General features: G+C 31.3%; 1 protein-coding gene across 1 annotated transcript in view; it reads left to right on the top strand.

Moving 5' to 3' along the window:
- The first annotated feature begins 2835 nt into the window (after positions 1-2835).
- The window catches only part of gtf2h2 (general transcription factor IIH, polypeptide 2), a 27692-nt gene continuing 11352 nt past the window's right edge, over positions 2836-19175 (top strand). The window contains exons 1-9 of the mRNA XM_062025185.1: positions 2836-2971; positions 5212-5290; positions 6917-6994; positions 10932-10968; positions 11630-11716; positions 12617-12667; positions 14480-14534; positions 18986-19091; positions 19173-19175. The exon at positions 19173-19175 is cut by the window's right edge and continues 88 nt beyond it. Of these exons, the coding sequence (XP_061881169.1) occupies positions 5232-5290; positions 6917-6994; positions 10932-10968; positions 11630-11716; positions 12617-12667; positions 14480-14534; positions 18986-19091; positions 19173-19175 (476 nt within the window). The 5' untranslated portion in view covers positions 2836-2971; positions 5212-5231. The remainder of the gene's footprint in view (positions 2972-5211; positions 5291-6916; positions 6995-10931; positions 10969-11629; positions 11717-12616; positions 12668-14479; positions 14535-18985; positions 19092-19172) is intronic.

Raw genomic sequence — 19175 nt, 5'->3', positions numbered from 1 at the left:
ACTGTATATTCACATACATTTTATATACATATAAATAATATATATTTATGTTTATATACATATAAATAATATGTATATATTTTTTTATGTATATTTATTTTTATTTTATTGTATTGTTTTCATGTAAAATGCCTAAAATGTTGTACTAAAGCAACCATTTGGCATTTGCCTCAGACTAAGCTTGAAAGATTGCCTTGGCTCTAGAGACCTCTAGCGGTACAAACAGGTAACTGCAGTGTAAAAGAACGTCAACATTGCGCGAAGGAAAGTTCCCGAATCAGATTAAAGCCGAATGCAAATCCTTGTTGAATTTCCCTTGTATGAATGGGAATTGGAAAACTGCATTTTTAAAAAGAGAATGTCGGTTTTATTTTTCTGTGAGCCATGACCAGAGCTAAAAATATATAACTTTATATTTCATATAACAAAAGTGGAAATCGCCAGTCAACTGAAACGGAACATTGGTGATCAAAAATGGCGGAAGAGAGCAAGATTCTACTCATGTCAACATTATGTTTTTTAATACATATAATAAATGGATTCAATTTTTATAGTCAATTATACTCATGTCAATATTATGTTTTTTAATAATTATAATCAAAACATTCCATTTTATAGTCAATTATACTCATGTCAATATTATGTTTTTTAATAAATATAATAAAAGAAATTCAATTTTATAGTCAATTATACTCTTGTCAATATTATGTTTTTAATAAATATAATCAAAACATTGAATTTTTTATAGTTAATTATAATCATGTCAAAATTATGTTTTTTAATAAATATAATCAAAATACGTTCCATTTTTATAGTCAATTATACTCATGTCAATAATGTGTTTTTTATTAAATATAATCAAAATATTCAATTTTTATAGTCAATTATACTCATGTCAATATTATGTTTTTTAATTATTATAATAAAAACATTATTTTTTTGTAGTTAATTATACTCATGTAAAAATTATGGTTTTTAATAAATATAATCAAAATACATTCCATTTTTATAGTCAATTATACTCATGTCAATATTATGTTTTTTATTAAATATAATCAAAATGTTAAATTTTTAACGTCAATTATATTTATGTCAATATTATATTTTTTAATTATTATAATCAAAACATAATTTTTTTTGTCAATTATACTCATGTCAACATTATGTTTTTTAATAATTATAATCAAAACATTCCATTTTATAGTATTTTATATTTTATGCTTTTTAATAAATATAATCAAAGAAATTAATTTTTTATAGTCAGTTATACTCTTGTCAATATAATATTTTTAATAAATATAATCAAAACATTTAATTTTTTATAGTTAATTATACTCATGTCAAAATTATGTTTTTGTATTAAATATAATCAAAATATTCAATTTTATAGTCAATTATACTAATCTAAATATTATGTTTTTCAATAAATACAATCAAAATACATTCCATATGTGTAGTCAATTTCACTCATGTCAATATTATGTTTTTTAATAAATATAAACAAAAAAATATATATTTTATAGTCAATTATACTCATGTCAATATTTTTTTAAATAAATGTAATCAAAACATTCCATTTTATAGTCAATTATACTCATGTCAATATTATGTTGTTTAATACATATAATCAAAACATTCCATTTGTATAGTCAATCATACTCATGTCAATGTTATGTTTTTTAATAACTACAAACAAAAAAATATATTTTATAGTCAATTATACTCATGTCAATATTATGTTTTTTATTAAATATAATCAAAATATTAAATTTTATAGTCAATTATACTAATCTCAATATTATGTTTTTCAATAAATATTATCAAAATACATTCCATTTGTGTAGTCAATTTTACTCATGTCAATATTATGTTTTTTAATAAACATAATCAAAATACATTCCATTTTTATAGTCAATTATACTCATGTCAATGTTATGTTTTTTAATAAATATAAACAAAAAATATATTTTATAGTCAATTATACTCATGTCAATATTATGTGTTTTAATAATTATAATCAAAACATTACATGTTTTGGTCAATTATACTCATGTCAATATTATGTTGTTTAATAAATATAATCAAAACATTCCATTTGTATAGTCAATCATACTCATCTAAATATTATGTTTTTTAATAAATATAAACAAAAAAATATATGTTATAGTCAATTATACTCATGTCAATATGTTTTTAAATAAATATAATCAAAACACTCCATTTCATAGTCAATTATACTCAGGTCAATATTATGTTTTTCAATAAATATAATTGAAATATAAAATGTTTATAGTCAAGTATACTTATGTCAATATTATGTTTTTTAATAAATATAAACAAAAAATATATTTTTTAGTCAATTATATTCATGTCAATATTATGTGTTTTAATAATTATAATCAAAACACTACATGTTTTGGTCAATTATACTCATGTCAATATTATGTTGTTTAATAAATATAATCAAAACATTCCATTTGTATAGTCAATCATACTCATATCAATATTATGTTTTTAATAAATATAAACAAAAAAATATATTTTATAGTCAATTATACTCATGTCAGTATCTTTTTAAATAAATATAATCAAAACATTCCATTTTATAGTCAATTATACTCAGGTCAATATTATGTTTTTCAATAAATATAATTGAAATATAAAATGTTTATAGTCAAGTATACTCATGTCAAAATTATGTTGTTGTTGTTTTTTTTAATAATGATAATCAAAACATTCCATTTTTATAGTCAATTTCATGATTTATTTTTTATTTTTGCAACGGTAGAAACGATTTAAGGTAAGCGGACACTTTTTTGCTGGGTTGGAGTTTCCGCAGGAAGTACGAAATTATTCAAAATAGGCGGACACTTTTCGCTGGGCTGCTGTTTCCGCAGGAAGTATAAAGTGATGCACAGCTGCTTGAATCGTGTAATAGGAGAATAAACGTCAATTTTCTCTTTCATCGCAGGTAATAACATTTTTAATTCATATTTCCTTCTTTAAGATGTTTAATTCTTATTTCTTGCTCAAATGTTGTCCACTAAAGAAACGGACAGAATGAATATGTTGTTGGATTCATGCACAAACCCAGGAAAATGACTCATTTATTAAATGTTGTGTTATTGTTAGGTGCTCCAGAAAAAAAAAAGCTAATACAAACTTTTTAAAATGAAAGTTTGTCGTTCGATTGTTAATTTTTGAATTTATTTGAGAACATGCATGACTAAATGGGGACGCTTTTCAACAGACTGAAGAAAAATAATACAAATATGGCATCCATTAGATAGCGGAAAACATTGAAGTAATTAAAGTGTTAAAACTACTTTGATATTGTATTTCATTTGTTTCATTAGTTTTGTTAACTAATCAATGTTCATATTTTAATGTGTTTCTCATTAGCCTCAGAGCTCCGCTGTATGGAAACATATACTATAGTGTAAATCCATCCATCCATTTCCTACCGCTTGTCCCTCTCAGGATCTGGAGCCTATCGCAGGGCCTAAATATATACTTATAAATGTAACTGTAATGTAAATATATATTATAGATGTAAATATATCCTAAACATGTAAACATATATGCTTTTAAATGTAAATATAAATGTAACTTTAATGTAAATATATACTATACATGTAAATATATACTTTTAAATGCCAATATAAATGTAACTATAATGTAAATATATACTATACATGTAAGTATATAATGTATAGATATAAATATATTTTTAAAAATGTAAATATAAATGTAACTTTAATGTAAATATGTACTAAACATGTAAATATATATACGTTTTAATGTAAATATAAATGTATCTATGATGTAAATATATACTGTACATTTAAATATATACTATACATGTAAATATATACTAAAAATGTAAATATATACTTTTAGATGTAAATGTAAATATATACTATAAATGTAAGTATATACTTTTAAATGTAAATATATACTATACATGTAAGTATATACTGTAAATGTAAATATATACTATGCATGTAAGTGTATATACTGTAAATGTAAATATATATTATACATGTAAGTTCACTGTAAATGTAATTATATACTGTACATGTAAATATATACTGTAAATGTAAATATGTACTATAAATGTAAGTGTATACTGTAAATGTAAATATATACTATACATGTAAGTATATACTGTAAATGTAAATATATACTATACATGTAAGTATGTACTGTAAATGTAAATATATACTATACATGTAAGTATATACTGTAAATGTAAATATATACTATACATGTATGTACTGTAAATGTAAATATATACTATACATGTAAGTATATACTGTAAATGTAAATATATATTATGCATGTAAGTATATATTGTAAATTTAAATATATACTATACATGTAAGTATATACTATCTATCTTGGCATCTACACGAGACGATGGAGTCTCGACCTCCAAAAGTCAATGACAAGCTCCTTGGTCTTTGACGGATTGAGCTGCAATAGGTTCCTGTGGCACCAGACAGCAAAGTCCCTCACCAGGTTCCGAAACGCCTCCTCTCTGCCGTCTCTGATGCACCCGACGATGGCTGTGTCATCCGCAAATTTCTGGATGTGACACAGCTCCGAGTTGTAGCAGAAGTCAGCGGTGTACAGGGTGAAGAGAAGGGCCAGCACCGTTCCCTTCATTGGGAGTCCTTTCTCCGAGCCACGTTTCACATAAAAACAGCACAGACCAGTCCTGAATGTACCGCTGCGAATCCATCCTACTGAGAAAGTCGTCCACTTTATTTCCAAGCGACTGGACGTTGGCGAGAAGCATAGCCGGGAGGGTTAGCCTACTCTTGCTAGCCAGGTGTCGGAGTCTTCCTTCAGCTCCTCCCCGCCAGCCACACCTCTGTGTCGGTCTCGGGGCGCCAAGCAAACCCCTGGCTGCAGCCTGGCCCTGCGTTGTTCCGGCATGAAGGTCTGGCTCCGGTAAAGGAGTCGAGCAGTTTGTTATAAAAATATCCTTTGTGACTCATCTGACCAAGCTGTATCAGTGTCGGCCGATCGTACTTGACGTTAGCCCTAACATTGAATGAAGTAAAAGAAAACGATAACACGGAAACTACAAAAAACTTGACTCGAAGAGCTACACAATGTCGCACACAGGGGAGCGCCATCTTTATAAAAAAAATATATATATATATACAATTGTGTGATAACTCATCCAATTTTCCATCTTTTTAGTGCAAATACAAATCTAGTTCATGATGGAAGACGAGCCAGAGAGAGCAAAGCGCTGGGAAGGTGGTTATGAGAGAACATGGTAAGAATGTGACAGATTTATTCATAGATATTCACGATCTTTCAGAATTCATCAGCATCCACAATCATTCAGACTTTATCAATACCCTAATCATTCAGAATTCATCAATATCTTTAATTATTCAGAATTCAACTATATCCTCAATCATTCAGAATTCATCAATATTCACAATCATTCAGAAGTCATCAATATCCATAATCATTCAGAATTAATTAGTATCCACAATCATTCAGAATTCATCAATATCCTCAATCATTCAGAATTCATCAATATTCACAATCATTCAGAAGTCATCAATATCCAAAATAATTCAGAATTAATTAGTATCCACAATCATTCAGAATTCATCAATATCCTCAAAAATTAGAATTCATCAAAATGCTTAATAATTCAGAATTCATTAGTGTCCACAATCATTCAGAATTAACCAAAATTCAGAATTCATCAATATCCTCAATCAGAATTCATCAGTATCCTCAATCATTCAGAATTCATCAGTATCCTCAACAAATTAGAATTCATCAAAATGCTTAATGATTCAGAATTCATTATCCACAATCATTCAGAATTAACTAAAATTCAGAATTCATCAATGTCCTCAATCAGAATTAATCAACATCCTCAATCATTCAGAATTCATCAATATACTCAATCATTCAGAGTTAATTAATATCCTCAATCAGAATTCATCCACATTGAGAATCATTCAGAATTCATCAATATCCACAATCATTCAGAATTCATCAATATCCTCAAAAAATTAGAATTCATCAAAATGCGTAATATTTTAGAATTCATTAGTATCCACAATCATTCAGAATTAACCAAAATTCAGAATTCAACAATATCCTCAATCATAATTCATCAATATCCTCATCATTCAGAATGCATCCACATTCATAATCATTCAGAATTCATCAATATCCACAATCATTCAGAATGCATCAAAATCCTTAAAAAATTAGAATTCATCAATATGCTTAATAATTCAGAATTCATTAGTATCCACAATCATTCAGAATTAACCAAAATTTAGAATTCATCAATATCCTCAATCAGAATTCATCAATATCCTCAATCATTCAGAATTCATCAATATCCTCAATCAGATATCATCCACATTGAGAATCATTCAGAATTCATCAAACGAGTTGTACTTGTAAATGGGTTGTACTTGTATAGTGCTTTTCTACCTTTTTTTTAAGAAACTCAAAGCGCTTTGACACTATTTCAACATTCACCCATTCACACACACATTCACACACTGATGACACACCAAAATTCAGAATTCATCAATATCCTCAATCATTCAGAATTCATCAATAACCACAATCAGTCAGAATTCATCAGTATTCATATTCATTCAGAATTTATGAATATCCTAAATTATTCAGAATAGAATTAATCAATATACTCAATCAGAATTATTATTTATTATAGTTATCAATACCCACAATCAATGAGAAGTCATCAACATTCACAATCCTTCAGAAGTCATCAATATACTCAATCAGAAGTCATCAATATCCTCAATCGTTCAGAATTCACCAATATCCGTAATCATTCAGAATTCATCAATGTCCACAATTGTTCAGATGTTGATGATTTTGTGTCATGTTTTACCAGGGAAGTGTTGCAGGAGGATGAATCAGGATCACTCAAAGCTTCTGTGGAGGAGATCCTGTTCCAGTCCAAAAGGGAAAGGTATGTAACGCTAATGAAATATGAATTGATCCTGCTCCAGACCAAAATGTAATAATAATGACATATGTATTGATCCTGCTCCAGACCAAAATGTAATAATAATGAAATATGTATTAATCCTGCTCCAGACCAAAATGTAATAATAATGAAATATGTATTAATCCTGCTCCAGACCAAAATGTAATAATAGTGAAATATGTATTAATCCTGCTCCAGACCAAAATGTAATAATAGTGAAATATGTATTAATCCTGCTCCAGACCAAAATGTAATAATAATGAAATATGTATTAATCCTGCTCCAGACCAAAATGTAATAATAGTGAAATATGTATTAATCCTGCTCCAGACCAAAATGTAATAATAGTGAAATATGTATTAATCCTGCTCCAGACCAAAATGTAATAATAATGAAATATGTATTAATCCTGCTCCAGACCAAAATGTAATAATAATGACATATGTATTAATCCTGCTCCAGACCAAAATGTAATAATAATGACATATGTATTAATCCTGCTCCAGACCAAAATGTAATAATAATGAAATATGTATTAATCCTGCTCCAGACCAAAATGTAATAATAATGAAATATGTATTAATCCTGCTCCAGACCAAAATGTAATAATAATGACATATGTATTGATCCTGCTCCAGACCAAAAAATAATAATAGTGAAATATGTATTAATCCTGCTCCAGACCAAAATGTAATAATAATGAAATATGTATTAATCCTGCTCCAGACCAAAATGTAACAATTAATCAATCAATCAAATAGGGCTGCGAATCTTTGGGTGTCCCACGATTCCATTCAATATCGATTCTTGGGGTCACGATTCGATTATAAATCGATTTATTTTTTTTTCCGATTCAACATGATTCTCGATTCAAAAACGATATTTTCCCGATTCAAAAGGATTCTCTATTCATTCAATACATAGGATTTCAGCAGGATCTACCCCAGTCTGCTGACATGCAAGCAGAGTAGTAGATTTTTGTAAAAAGCTTTTATAATTGTAAAGGACAATGTTTTATCAACTGATTGCAATAATGTACATTTGTTTTAACTATTAAATGAACCAAAAATATGACTTATTTTATCTTTGTGAAAATACTGGACACAGTGTGTTGTCAAGCTTATGAGATGCAATGCAAGTGTAAGCCACTGTGACACTATTGTTCTTTTTTATTTTTTTTATAAATGTCTAGTGATAATGTCAATGAGGGATCTTTAATCACTGCTATGTTGAAATTGTAACTAATATTGATACTGTTGTTGATAATATTCATTTTTGTTTCACTACTTTTGGATTGTTCTGTGTCGTGTTTGTGTCTCCTCTCAATTGCTCTGTTTATTGCTGTTCTTAGTGTTGCTGGGTCGGGTTTGGTTTTGGAATTGCAGTGTTTCCCATAAACTGCCAACATACCTGGGACGGGGCTTTTGGCGTGGCTATGGGTGTGGTCACCATGACATCATTGATAATTTGCATAATTTACTACAATGATATGATTTTCTCTAAAAAGGCTCAAAAAATGTATACTTACTAATTAATAATAACAGTTTTGTTTTAAACGTCCATCCATCCATCCATCCATCCATCCATCCATTTTACAATATAATTACAACACTTTGTGTACATATTTATATACAGATTTGAACAATAAGTTATTCACTGAAATATATTTATTAATCGTGGTTCTTACAAAAAATATATCTCATAAAATATAAAAGCTAAAATGTCTCTTAAAGCTCTGCCCCTTTAATTAGTGCATACTAAATAATTTAACTTTAGCCTACTACTACAACCATATTATTTACCAGCAACATAAAGTGAAACAGAGGCAGAGGTGTCCTGCCACAGTCAGTAACAAATAAACAGAAAACAGTAGTGGTCAAATACAAATAAGGCAACAAGAGAAGTATCCTACACTTCTCTTTTGTAAAGTAAATTTGAACAGCCTATATGGGCATCTACATCAACTATATGATTTGCCTGAGAAGCTGGACAGGACAAAAAAAAATCAAAAAAATTGTTTTTATTTTTTAAATTTGTGGCGGACGTAATTCTTTCGTGGAGGGCCGCCACAAATAAATGAATGTGTGGGAAACACTGAATTGGATTGCATTGTTATGGTATTGCTGTGTATTGTTTAGGGGTGCAACTAACGATTAATTTGATAATCGATTAATCTGTTGATTATTACTTCGATTGATCGATTAATAATCGGATAAAAGAGACAAACTAAATTTCTATCCTTTCCAGTATTTTATTGAAAAAAACCAGCATACTGGCACCATACTTATTTTGATTATTGTTTCTCAGCTGTTTGTACATGTTGCAGTTTATAAATAAAGGTTTATTAAAAAAATAAAAATAAATAAAAAAAATTGCCTCTGCGCATAGCATAGATCCAACGAATCGATTACTAAATTAATCGCCAACTATTTTTACAATCGATTTTAATCGATTAGTTGTTGCAGCCCTAGTATTGTTTTGTTGGATTGATTAATGAAAAAATATATACATGAAAGAAAAAAAGAAAAATCGATTTTTGAAAAATGAGAATCGATACTGAATCGCACAACGTGAGAATCGCGATTTGAATTCGAATCGATTTTTTCCCACACCCCTACAATCAATGTTTATTTATATAGCCCTAAATCACGAGTGTCTCAAAGGGCTGCACAAGCCACAACAACATCCTCGGTTCAGATCCCACATCAGGGCAAGGAAAAATTCAACCCAATGGGACAATGAGAAACCTTGGAGAGGACCGCAGATGTGGGAACCCCACCTCCCCACCCCGTAGGGCGACCGGTGCAATGGACATCGAGTGGATCTAGCATAATATTGAGAGAGTCCAGTCCATAGTGGATCTAACATAATAGTGAGAGTCCAGTCCATAGTGGGGCCAACAATAGCGAAATATGTATTAATCCTGTTCCAGACCAAACTGTAATAATAGTGAAATATGTATTAATCCTGTACCAGACCAACATGTAATAATAATGAAGTATGTATGGATCCTGTTCCAGACCAAAATGTAATAATAGTGAAATATGTATTGATCTTGTTCCAGACCAAAATGTAATAATAGTGAAATATGTATTGATCTTGTTCCAGACCAAAATGTAATAATAGTGAAATATGTATTGATCTTGTTCCAGACCAAAATGTAATAATAGTGAAATATGTATTGATCCTGTTCCAGTCCAAAGTGTAATAATAGTGAAATATGTATTGATCCTGTTCCAGTCCAAAATTTAATAATTATGAAATATGTATTGATCCTGTTCCAGTCCTAAATGTAATGATAGTGAAATACTGTATGTAGTGATCCTGTTCCAAACCAAAATGTAATAATAATGAAATATGAAGTGATCTTGTTCCAGTCCAAAATGTAGTAATTATGAAATATGTATTGATCCTGTTCCAGTCCTAAATGTAATGATAGTGAAATATGTAATGATCCTGTTCCAAACCAAAATGTAATAATAATGAAATATGAATTGATCCTGTTCCACACCAAAATGTAATAATAATGAAATATGAATTGATCCTGTTCCAGACCAACATTTAATAATAATGAAATATGAATTGATCCTGTTCCAGACCAAAATGTAATAATAGTAAAATATGTATTGATCCTGTTCCAGACCAAAATGTAATAATAATGAAATATTGTATATCTTGATCCTGTTCTAGTACAAAATATATTAATAGTGAAATATGTGTTCCAGTCCAAAATGTAATAGTGAAATATGTATTCATCCTGTTCCAGACCAAAATGTACTAGTAATGAAATATGTATTGATCCTGTTCCAGACCAAACTGTAAGTGAAAAATGTATTGACCAAAAGTCAGAGCAAGAAGAAGAAACGCCAAAGAAGTATGTTGAGAAGTAGAAATAAAAGTTGATTTCTTGTGTTTGCAGAATTCTTAAAAGCTGTGCTCAAGTGAGACTTGGAATGGTGAGTTACCTTTTCGTCTTTGTGTGTGTGTGCGTGCGCGTATATCACACCGTGTGTGTAAAAAATGTATGTCCATATTTTGATCGCCGTGTGTGTAAAAAACAAGTGTGAGTGTGAGTGTGAGTGTGAGTGTGAGTGTGAGAGTGAGTGTGTGTGTGTGTGTGTGTGTGTGTGTGTGTGTGTGTGTATTTAAATGTGTTTGAAGCAGAAACCCTCTATTACACCCAACGTTAGTGACACTACAGCTGTGTGTCTGTACAGCCATTTGAATTGTCTGTTACTCCCCCTTGACTTTACTTTCACTCACCACTAGTGGGCGCCTTGCAGCCACTCACACTTATACCGGTAATGGACTTTTTATCACTTGCTGTAAAGAAACTCTCATGTTTTGATCGCAGTAGCAGATACATGAATGTCTAAATATAAATATTATCATTATTATTCATCATTAATAATGTCCATGGTACAGTTTGTAGAGTCAGGAGAAAAGAACAAAGTGAAAGTTGTCAAACACACCCTCAGCAGCTATATCTGTCTGCATAATAATATTAAAGTTATTATGCATAATGAATTATGTCCATGGTTACAGTTTTTAGAGTCAAGAGAAAAGAACAAAGTGAAAGTTGTCAAACACACCATCAGCACCTGTGTATGTCTGCAGATGCGTCATCTTTATGTGGTGATTGACTGTTCCAGAACTATGGAGGACCAAGACCTAAAACCTAACCGCCTTACTGCCACTCTCAAGGTTAGTCTTATATTCTCCTATTACAAATTCATTGAAGGTTGATCATCAGACACCTCTGATGAAGGCTGCAGAAGCAAGGTAGCCGAAACTTGTCAGGTACAAAACTTTACCTTACTAGCCTATATAAATCAACCATTTATAAATACACATCAGTAGGCTAAATGAACCTCTTCAACATACTCATTGAAGGTTAGTTTTATATTCTCCTATTACAAACACACTCAATGTTTGTCTTATATTCTCCTATTGCAAACACACTCAAGGTTTGTCTTATATTCTCCTATTACAAACTCATTGAAAGTTGGTCTTATATTCTCATTACAAAGACAATCAAGGTTTGTGTTATATTCTCCTATTACAAACTCATTGAAGGTTAGTCTTATATTCTCCTATTACAAAGACAAGGTTTGTGTTATATTCTCCAATTACAAACTCATTGAAGGTTAGTCTTATATTCTCCTATTACAAAGACAATCAAGGTTTGTGTGTAGGTTGGAGTTCAAATCCCAGCCGAGTCATACCAAAGACTATAAAAATGGGACCCATAACCTCCCTGTTTGGCACTCAGCAACAAAGGGTTGGAGTTGGGGGTTAAATCACCAAAATGATTCCCGGGCGCGGCGCCGCTGCTGCCCACTGCTCCCCAAGGGGATGGGACAAATGCAGAGGTCAAATTTCACCACATCTAGTGTGTGTGTGCGCCAATCATTGGTACTTTAATCTTAATCTTAATCTTATATTCTCCTATTAAAAACACACTCAAGGTTTGTCTTCTATTCTCCTATTATAAACACCCTCAATGTTTGTCTTATGTTCTCCTATTACAAACACACTCAAGGTTAGTCTTATATTCTCCTATTGCAAACACACTCAGACTTTTGTCCTCTTTTTTTCCATCAGCTGATGGAAGCGTTCGTTGCGGAGTACTTTGAACAAAATCCCATCAGTCAGGTAAGATAAAACATTATTTTCTATATTAATGTATATGTGTGTATATATATATATATGTGTGTGTGTATACCTGTATATGTGTATACATGTATGTATGTATGTATATATATGTGACATATATATATATATATATGACATTAAATGTTATGTAACTTGACATTTAAATGACATGTAACTTGACATTTACATAACATTTAATGCAATGTAACTTGACATGTATATGACATGTAACTTGACATGTAAGTGACATTTAATGTTATGTAACTTGACACTTAAATGACATGTAACTTGACATTTACATAACATTTAATGCCATGTAACTTGACACTTAAATGACATGTAACTTGACACTTAAATGTCATGTAACTTGACATTTATATGACGTTAAATGTCATGTAACTTGACACTTAAATGTCATGTAACTTGACATTTATATGACGTTAAATGTCATGTAACTTGACACTTAAATGTCATGTAACTTGACATTTATATGACGTTAAATGTCATGTAGCTTGACACTTAAATGACATGTAACTTGACATCCATATGACATGTAACTTGACATTTATGACATTAAATGTCATGTAACTTGACATTTGCATAACATTTAATGCCATGTAACTTGACATTTAAATGACATGTAACTTGGCATTTAAATGACATGTAACTTGACATTTGCATAACATTTAATGCCATGTAACTTGACATTTATATGACATTAAATGTTATGTAACTTGACATTTAAATGACATGTAACTTGGCATTTGCATAACATTTAATGCCATGTAACTTGACATTTATATGACATTAAATGTTATGTAACTTGACATTTAAATGACATGTAACTTGGCATTTGCATAACATTTAATGCCATGTAACTTGACATTTATATGACATTAAATGTTATGTAACTTGACATTTAAATGACATGTAACTTGACATTTATATGACATTAAATGTTATGTAACTTGACATTTAAATGACATGTAACTTTGCATTTGCATAACATTTAATGCCATGTAACTTGACATTTATATGACATTAAATGTTATGTAACTTGACATTTACATAACATTTAATGCCATGTAACTTGACAGAGTGTCCGCCCTGTGATCGGTAGGTCGTGAGTTCAAACCCCGGCCGAGTCATACCAAAGACTATAAAAATGGGACCCATTACCTCCCTGCTTGGCACTCAGCATCAAGGGTTGGAATTGGGGGTTAAATCACCAAAAATGATTCCCGGGCGCGGCCACCGCTGCTGCCCACTGCTCCCTTCACCTCCCAGGGGGTGATCAAGGGTGATGGGTCAAATGCTGAGAATAATTTGGCCACACCTAGTGTGTGTGTGACATTGGTACTTTAACTTTAACTTAAATGACATGTAACTTGACATTTATATGACATTAAATGTCATGTAACTTGACACTTAAATGACATGTAACTTGACATTTATATGACATGTAACTTGACATTTATGACATTAAATGACATGTAACTTGGCATTTACATAACATTTAATGCAATATAACTTGACATGTATATGACATGCAACTTGACATGTACATGACATTAAATGTTATGTAACTTGACACTTAAATGACAGGTAACTTGACATTTACATAACATTTAATGCAATGTAACTTGACATGTATATGACATGTAACTTGACATTTACATGACATTAAATGTCATGTAACTTGACACTTATATGACATTAATGTCATGTATGTTTACATTTACATGACATTAATATTCCAGTTGCACAGTTGTGTATGCACCAAACAATATTTGTGATGTGTTGTGTCCTCAGGTAGGAATCATCATCACAAAGAACAAAAGGGCTGAGAAGCTCACAGACCTTGCAGGTAAGACAACACCTGTAACCATGGAAACATGAATGACTGTGTTGCCATGTTGATGATATCATAAAGAAACAAACAATTGCACTCCTGTTACTGTTGAGTGGATGAGGAGGAAAAATGTGACAGATGCAAGAATATTGTCATTCCATATGTATCAGGTCTATGTGAGAAACTCAGTAGAACGTTGAACCAACACAACATCCCAGTAGACTTCAAAGCAGGCAACACCCTGAGACAGAGACTGGTGCATCCTAAGGACCGGACACCCCAAACCCACAAAAACTATCTGGTGTATGCTATCCAGTGCACTGATTCACATATTGGGGAAACAAAACAAGCACTAAGACAAGATTCATTGACATCATTAATCATATATCACTTTGACAAATATCATCAATCACATCACAGTCAGGGTTTTTGCATCTTAGTTTTAGTGAAGTGCAAGGATGCAGACGAGCACAACAGTAAAAATTTAGTTTATTAATGTTGGCTAACTAGCATAACATACACTATATTGCCAAAAGTATTTGGCCACCTGCCTTGACTCACATACGAACTTGAAGTGCCATCCCATTCCTAACCCATAGGATTCAATAGGTCGGTCCACCTTTTGCAGCTATTACAGCTTCAACTCTTCTGGGAAGGCTGTCCACAAGGTTGCAGAGTGTGTTTATAGGAATTTTCCACCATTCTTCCGAAAGCGCATTGGTGAGGTCACACACTGATGTTGGTGGAGAAGGCCTGGCTCTCAGTCTCCGTTGTAATTCATCCCAAACGTGTTTTATCGGGTTCAGGTCAGGACTCTGCAGGCCAGTCAAGTTCATCCACACCAGACTCTGTCATCCATGTCTTTATGGACCTTGCTTTGTGCACTGGTGCACAGTCACGTTGGAAGAGGAAGGGGCCCGCTCCAAACTGTTCCCACAATGTTGGGAGCATGGAATTGTCCAAAATGTTTTGGTATCCTGGAGCATTCAAAGTTCCTTTCACTGGAACTAAGGGGCCAAGCCCATCTCCTGAAAAACAACGCCACACCATAATTCCTCCTCCTCCACCAAATTTCACACTCTGCACAATGCAGACCGAAATGTACCGTTCTCCTGGCAACATCCAAACCCAACTCTGTAGCAACTGACAGTGCAAAGAGGTCGCCGACTTTCTGCACTAGGCGTGGCTGAGATGCTGTTGTTCCCAAACTCTTCCATTTTCTTCTAATAAAGCCGACAGTTGACTTTGGAATATTTAGGAGTGAGGACATTTCACGACTGGATTTGTTGCACAGGTGGCATCCTATGACAGTTCCACGCTGGAAATCACTGAGAGCGGCCCATTCTTTCACAAATGTTTGTAGAAACAGTCTCCATGCCTAAGTGCTTGATTTTATACACCAAATGATTAGGACACCTGATTCTGATCATTTGGATGGGTTTGCCATATACTTTTGGCAATATAGTGTATTTCTAATCAGTATGTCTATTTTGCACTGAATTCTATTTAGAACCTTTTAAGTAGATTTAAAAAATTCACAAAGTGAATGAAATAAATGCAAATATGTATTTTCAGTCATTATTAATCATGTAACCTTTATAGCCTAATTCTGAGGGAGATAATAGTTGGCGCCCCCTGGTGGCACACAGCTTTTAGTTCATGGTTTTAAGTCCTGTTTATAGTGTAAGTATACTTTGATTTTTGGACGCTTACGTTTTCTATGATTCAGTTTTCTGTAATAATTGTCTGCAGTATTTTATCCCAGTTTTCATACATCATGTGGGTTATCAAACAGCCCAACATTATGCGTAACAAACCAGTCTGTCTGCCGCTGGATTAGGTACATGAATACGGAGATTAATCTTTATTACGAAAGCTCTTTTTTGACACTGAATTTATGTAACTGAATTTTTTTCATTTGAATTTTGTGAACCAAATTTTTACATCAAACTGACAATTTCCTTGAAAAAAATTTCAAAAGTGCAGATTTTAACCATTGGAATAATTTCTGTAGTTTGAAAACATCCAGCGGGCTGCATTGAAGTGTTTGTTATGTTATATTATGCCCAGGTAGCCCAGGTAACTGACTTTGTTACCTGGGCGTATTATGGGGCGCCATTGCAGGATATATAACCCCGAGAAAACCTCTTCAAAGGTTGTTTATCCTGCATTGGCGCCCCATAATACACCTGCTGTGAACCTGTTTTTATGTTTTTATATTTTATTTATTTATTTTTTATCGTGTTCTGTTTGTGTTGTGTTGTGTTTGCTCGGTTCTCGTATTATTTTTAACCTGCCCATTGTACAGCACTTTGGCTACCCCTGTGGTAAATTTTAAATGTGCTTTATAAATAAAGTTGATTTGATTTGATTTGATTTTTTATGCGGTTTTGCAAGACCCATGTCACATGACTTCAAACTTGACACCTCATTTAGCTGCTTCTGAGACAGGATCGATTGCTTCAGTCTTAATTTACCGGAAGTGAGTCTTGCATTTTGAAGTAGCAAAAAAAAGCGTGTATAACCCAGATAAAACCTCTACATGGGTGTTTAACCCCGAGAAAACCTCTACACAGGGTGTTTAACCTCTAGAAAACCTCTACATGGGTGTTTAACCCCGAGAAAACCTCTACAAAGGGTGTTTAACCTCTAGAAAACCTCTACATGGGTGTTTAACCCCCAGAAAACCTCTACAAAGGGTGTATAACCCCGAGAAAACCTCTTCAAGGGTTGTTTAACCCAGAGAAAACCTTTACAAAGGGTGTTTAATCCCGAGAAAATCTTATTTGTGATAGTTGTATCTAATTTGTGATATTTATATCTTATTTGTGATAGTTGTATCTTATTTGTGATATTTATATCTTATTTGTGATAGTTGTATCTTTTTTGTGATCGTTGCTATTTGTGATAGTTGCATCTTATTTGTGATAGTTGCTTCTTATTTGTGATAGTTGCATCTTATTTGTGATATATCTTATTTGTGATATTTATATCTCATATGTGATAGTTGTATCTTATTTGTGATAGTTGTATCGTGTGTGGTATTTGTATCTTATTTGTAATAGTTGTATCTTATGTGTGATATTTATATCTTACTTGTGAAAGTTGTATTTTATCTGTGAAAGTTGTATCTTATCTGTGATATTTATATCTTATCTGTAATAGTTGTATCTTATGTGTTATTTATATCTTATTTGTGATAGTTGTATCTTATTTGTGATATTTATATTGTATTTGTGATATTTATCTTATTTGTGATAGTTGTATCTTATCTGTAATATTTATATCTTATGTGCGATAGTTGTATCTTATTTGTGATAGTTGTATCTAATTTGTGATATTTATATCTTATTTGTGATAGTTGTATCTTATTTGTGATATATATATCTTATTTGTGATAGTTGTATCTTATTTGTGATAGTTGTATCTAATGTGTGATATTTATATCGTATTTTTGATATTTGTATGTTATTTGTGATAGTTGTATCTAATTTGTGATAGTTGTATCTAATTTGTGATATTTATATCTTATTTGTGATAGTTGTATCTTATTTGTGATATTTATATCTTATTTGTGATAGTTGTATCTTATTTGTGATAGTTGCTATTTGTGATAGTTGCATGTTATTTGTGATAGTTGCTTCTTATTTGTGATAGTTGTATCTTATTTGTGATATTTATATCTAATGTGTGATAGTTGTATCTTATTTGTGATAGTTGTATCGTGTGTGGTATTTGTATCTTATTTGTAATAGTTGTATCTTATGTGTGATATTTATATCTTATTTGTGAAAGTTGTATTTTATCTGTGAAAGTTGTATCTTATCTGTGATATTTATATCTTATCTGTAATAGTTGTATCTTATTTGTGATAGTTGCTATTTGTGATAGTTGCATGTTATTTGTGATAGTTGCTTCTTATTTGTGATAGTTGTATCTTATTTGTGATATATATATTATTTGTGATATTTATATCTCATGTGTGATAGTTGTATCTTATTTGTGATAGTTGTGTCTTGTGTGGTATTTGTATCTTATTTGTAATAGTTGTATCTTATGTGTGATAGTTGTATCTTATGTGTGATGGTTGTATCTTATGTGTGATAGTTGTATCTTATGTGTGATATTTATAAATTATTTGTGAAAGTTGTATCTTATTTGTGAAAGTTGTATCTTATTTGTGAAAGTTGTATCTTATCTGTAATAGTTGTATCTTATGTGATATGTATATCTTATTTGTAATAGTTGTATCTTATTTGTGATATTTATATCTTATTTGTAATATTTATCTTATTTGTGATAGTTGTATTTTATCTGTAATATTTATATCTTATGTGCGATAGTTGTATCTTATTTGTGACAGTTGTATCTTATTTGTGGTATTTATATCTTATTTGTGGTGTTTGTATCTTATTTGTGGCATTAAACACCCTTTTGTGATATTTTTGTGTTTGCTTCACCAACAGGAAACCCCAAGAAGCACATTTTAGCTCTGAAGAAGGCAGTTGACACAGTTTGTGGAGGAGAACCGTCCTTGTTCAATTCCCTCAGCTTGGCTTTGCAAACCCTCAAGTAAGGATGGAGTGTGTGAGTACTTTGTGTACCTTTCTAGTAGTACTAGTTGTGTGACTTGAAGTACTTGTTTACGTGAAGACA

The sequence above is a fragment of the Entelurus aequoreus genome, linkage group LG17 (genome assembly GCF_033978785.1).
Source record: "Entelurus aequoreus isolate RoL-2023_Sb linkage group LG17, RoL_Eaeq_v1.1, whole genome shotgun sequence".
Classification (NCBI taxonomy): Eukaryota; Metazoa; Chordata; class Actinopteri; order Syngnathiformes; family Syngnathidae; genus Entelurus; species Entelurus aequoreus.
Note: the sequence above shows the minus strand (reverse complement) of the source record. Positions and strands in the feature narration are given on the sequence as shown.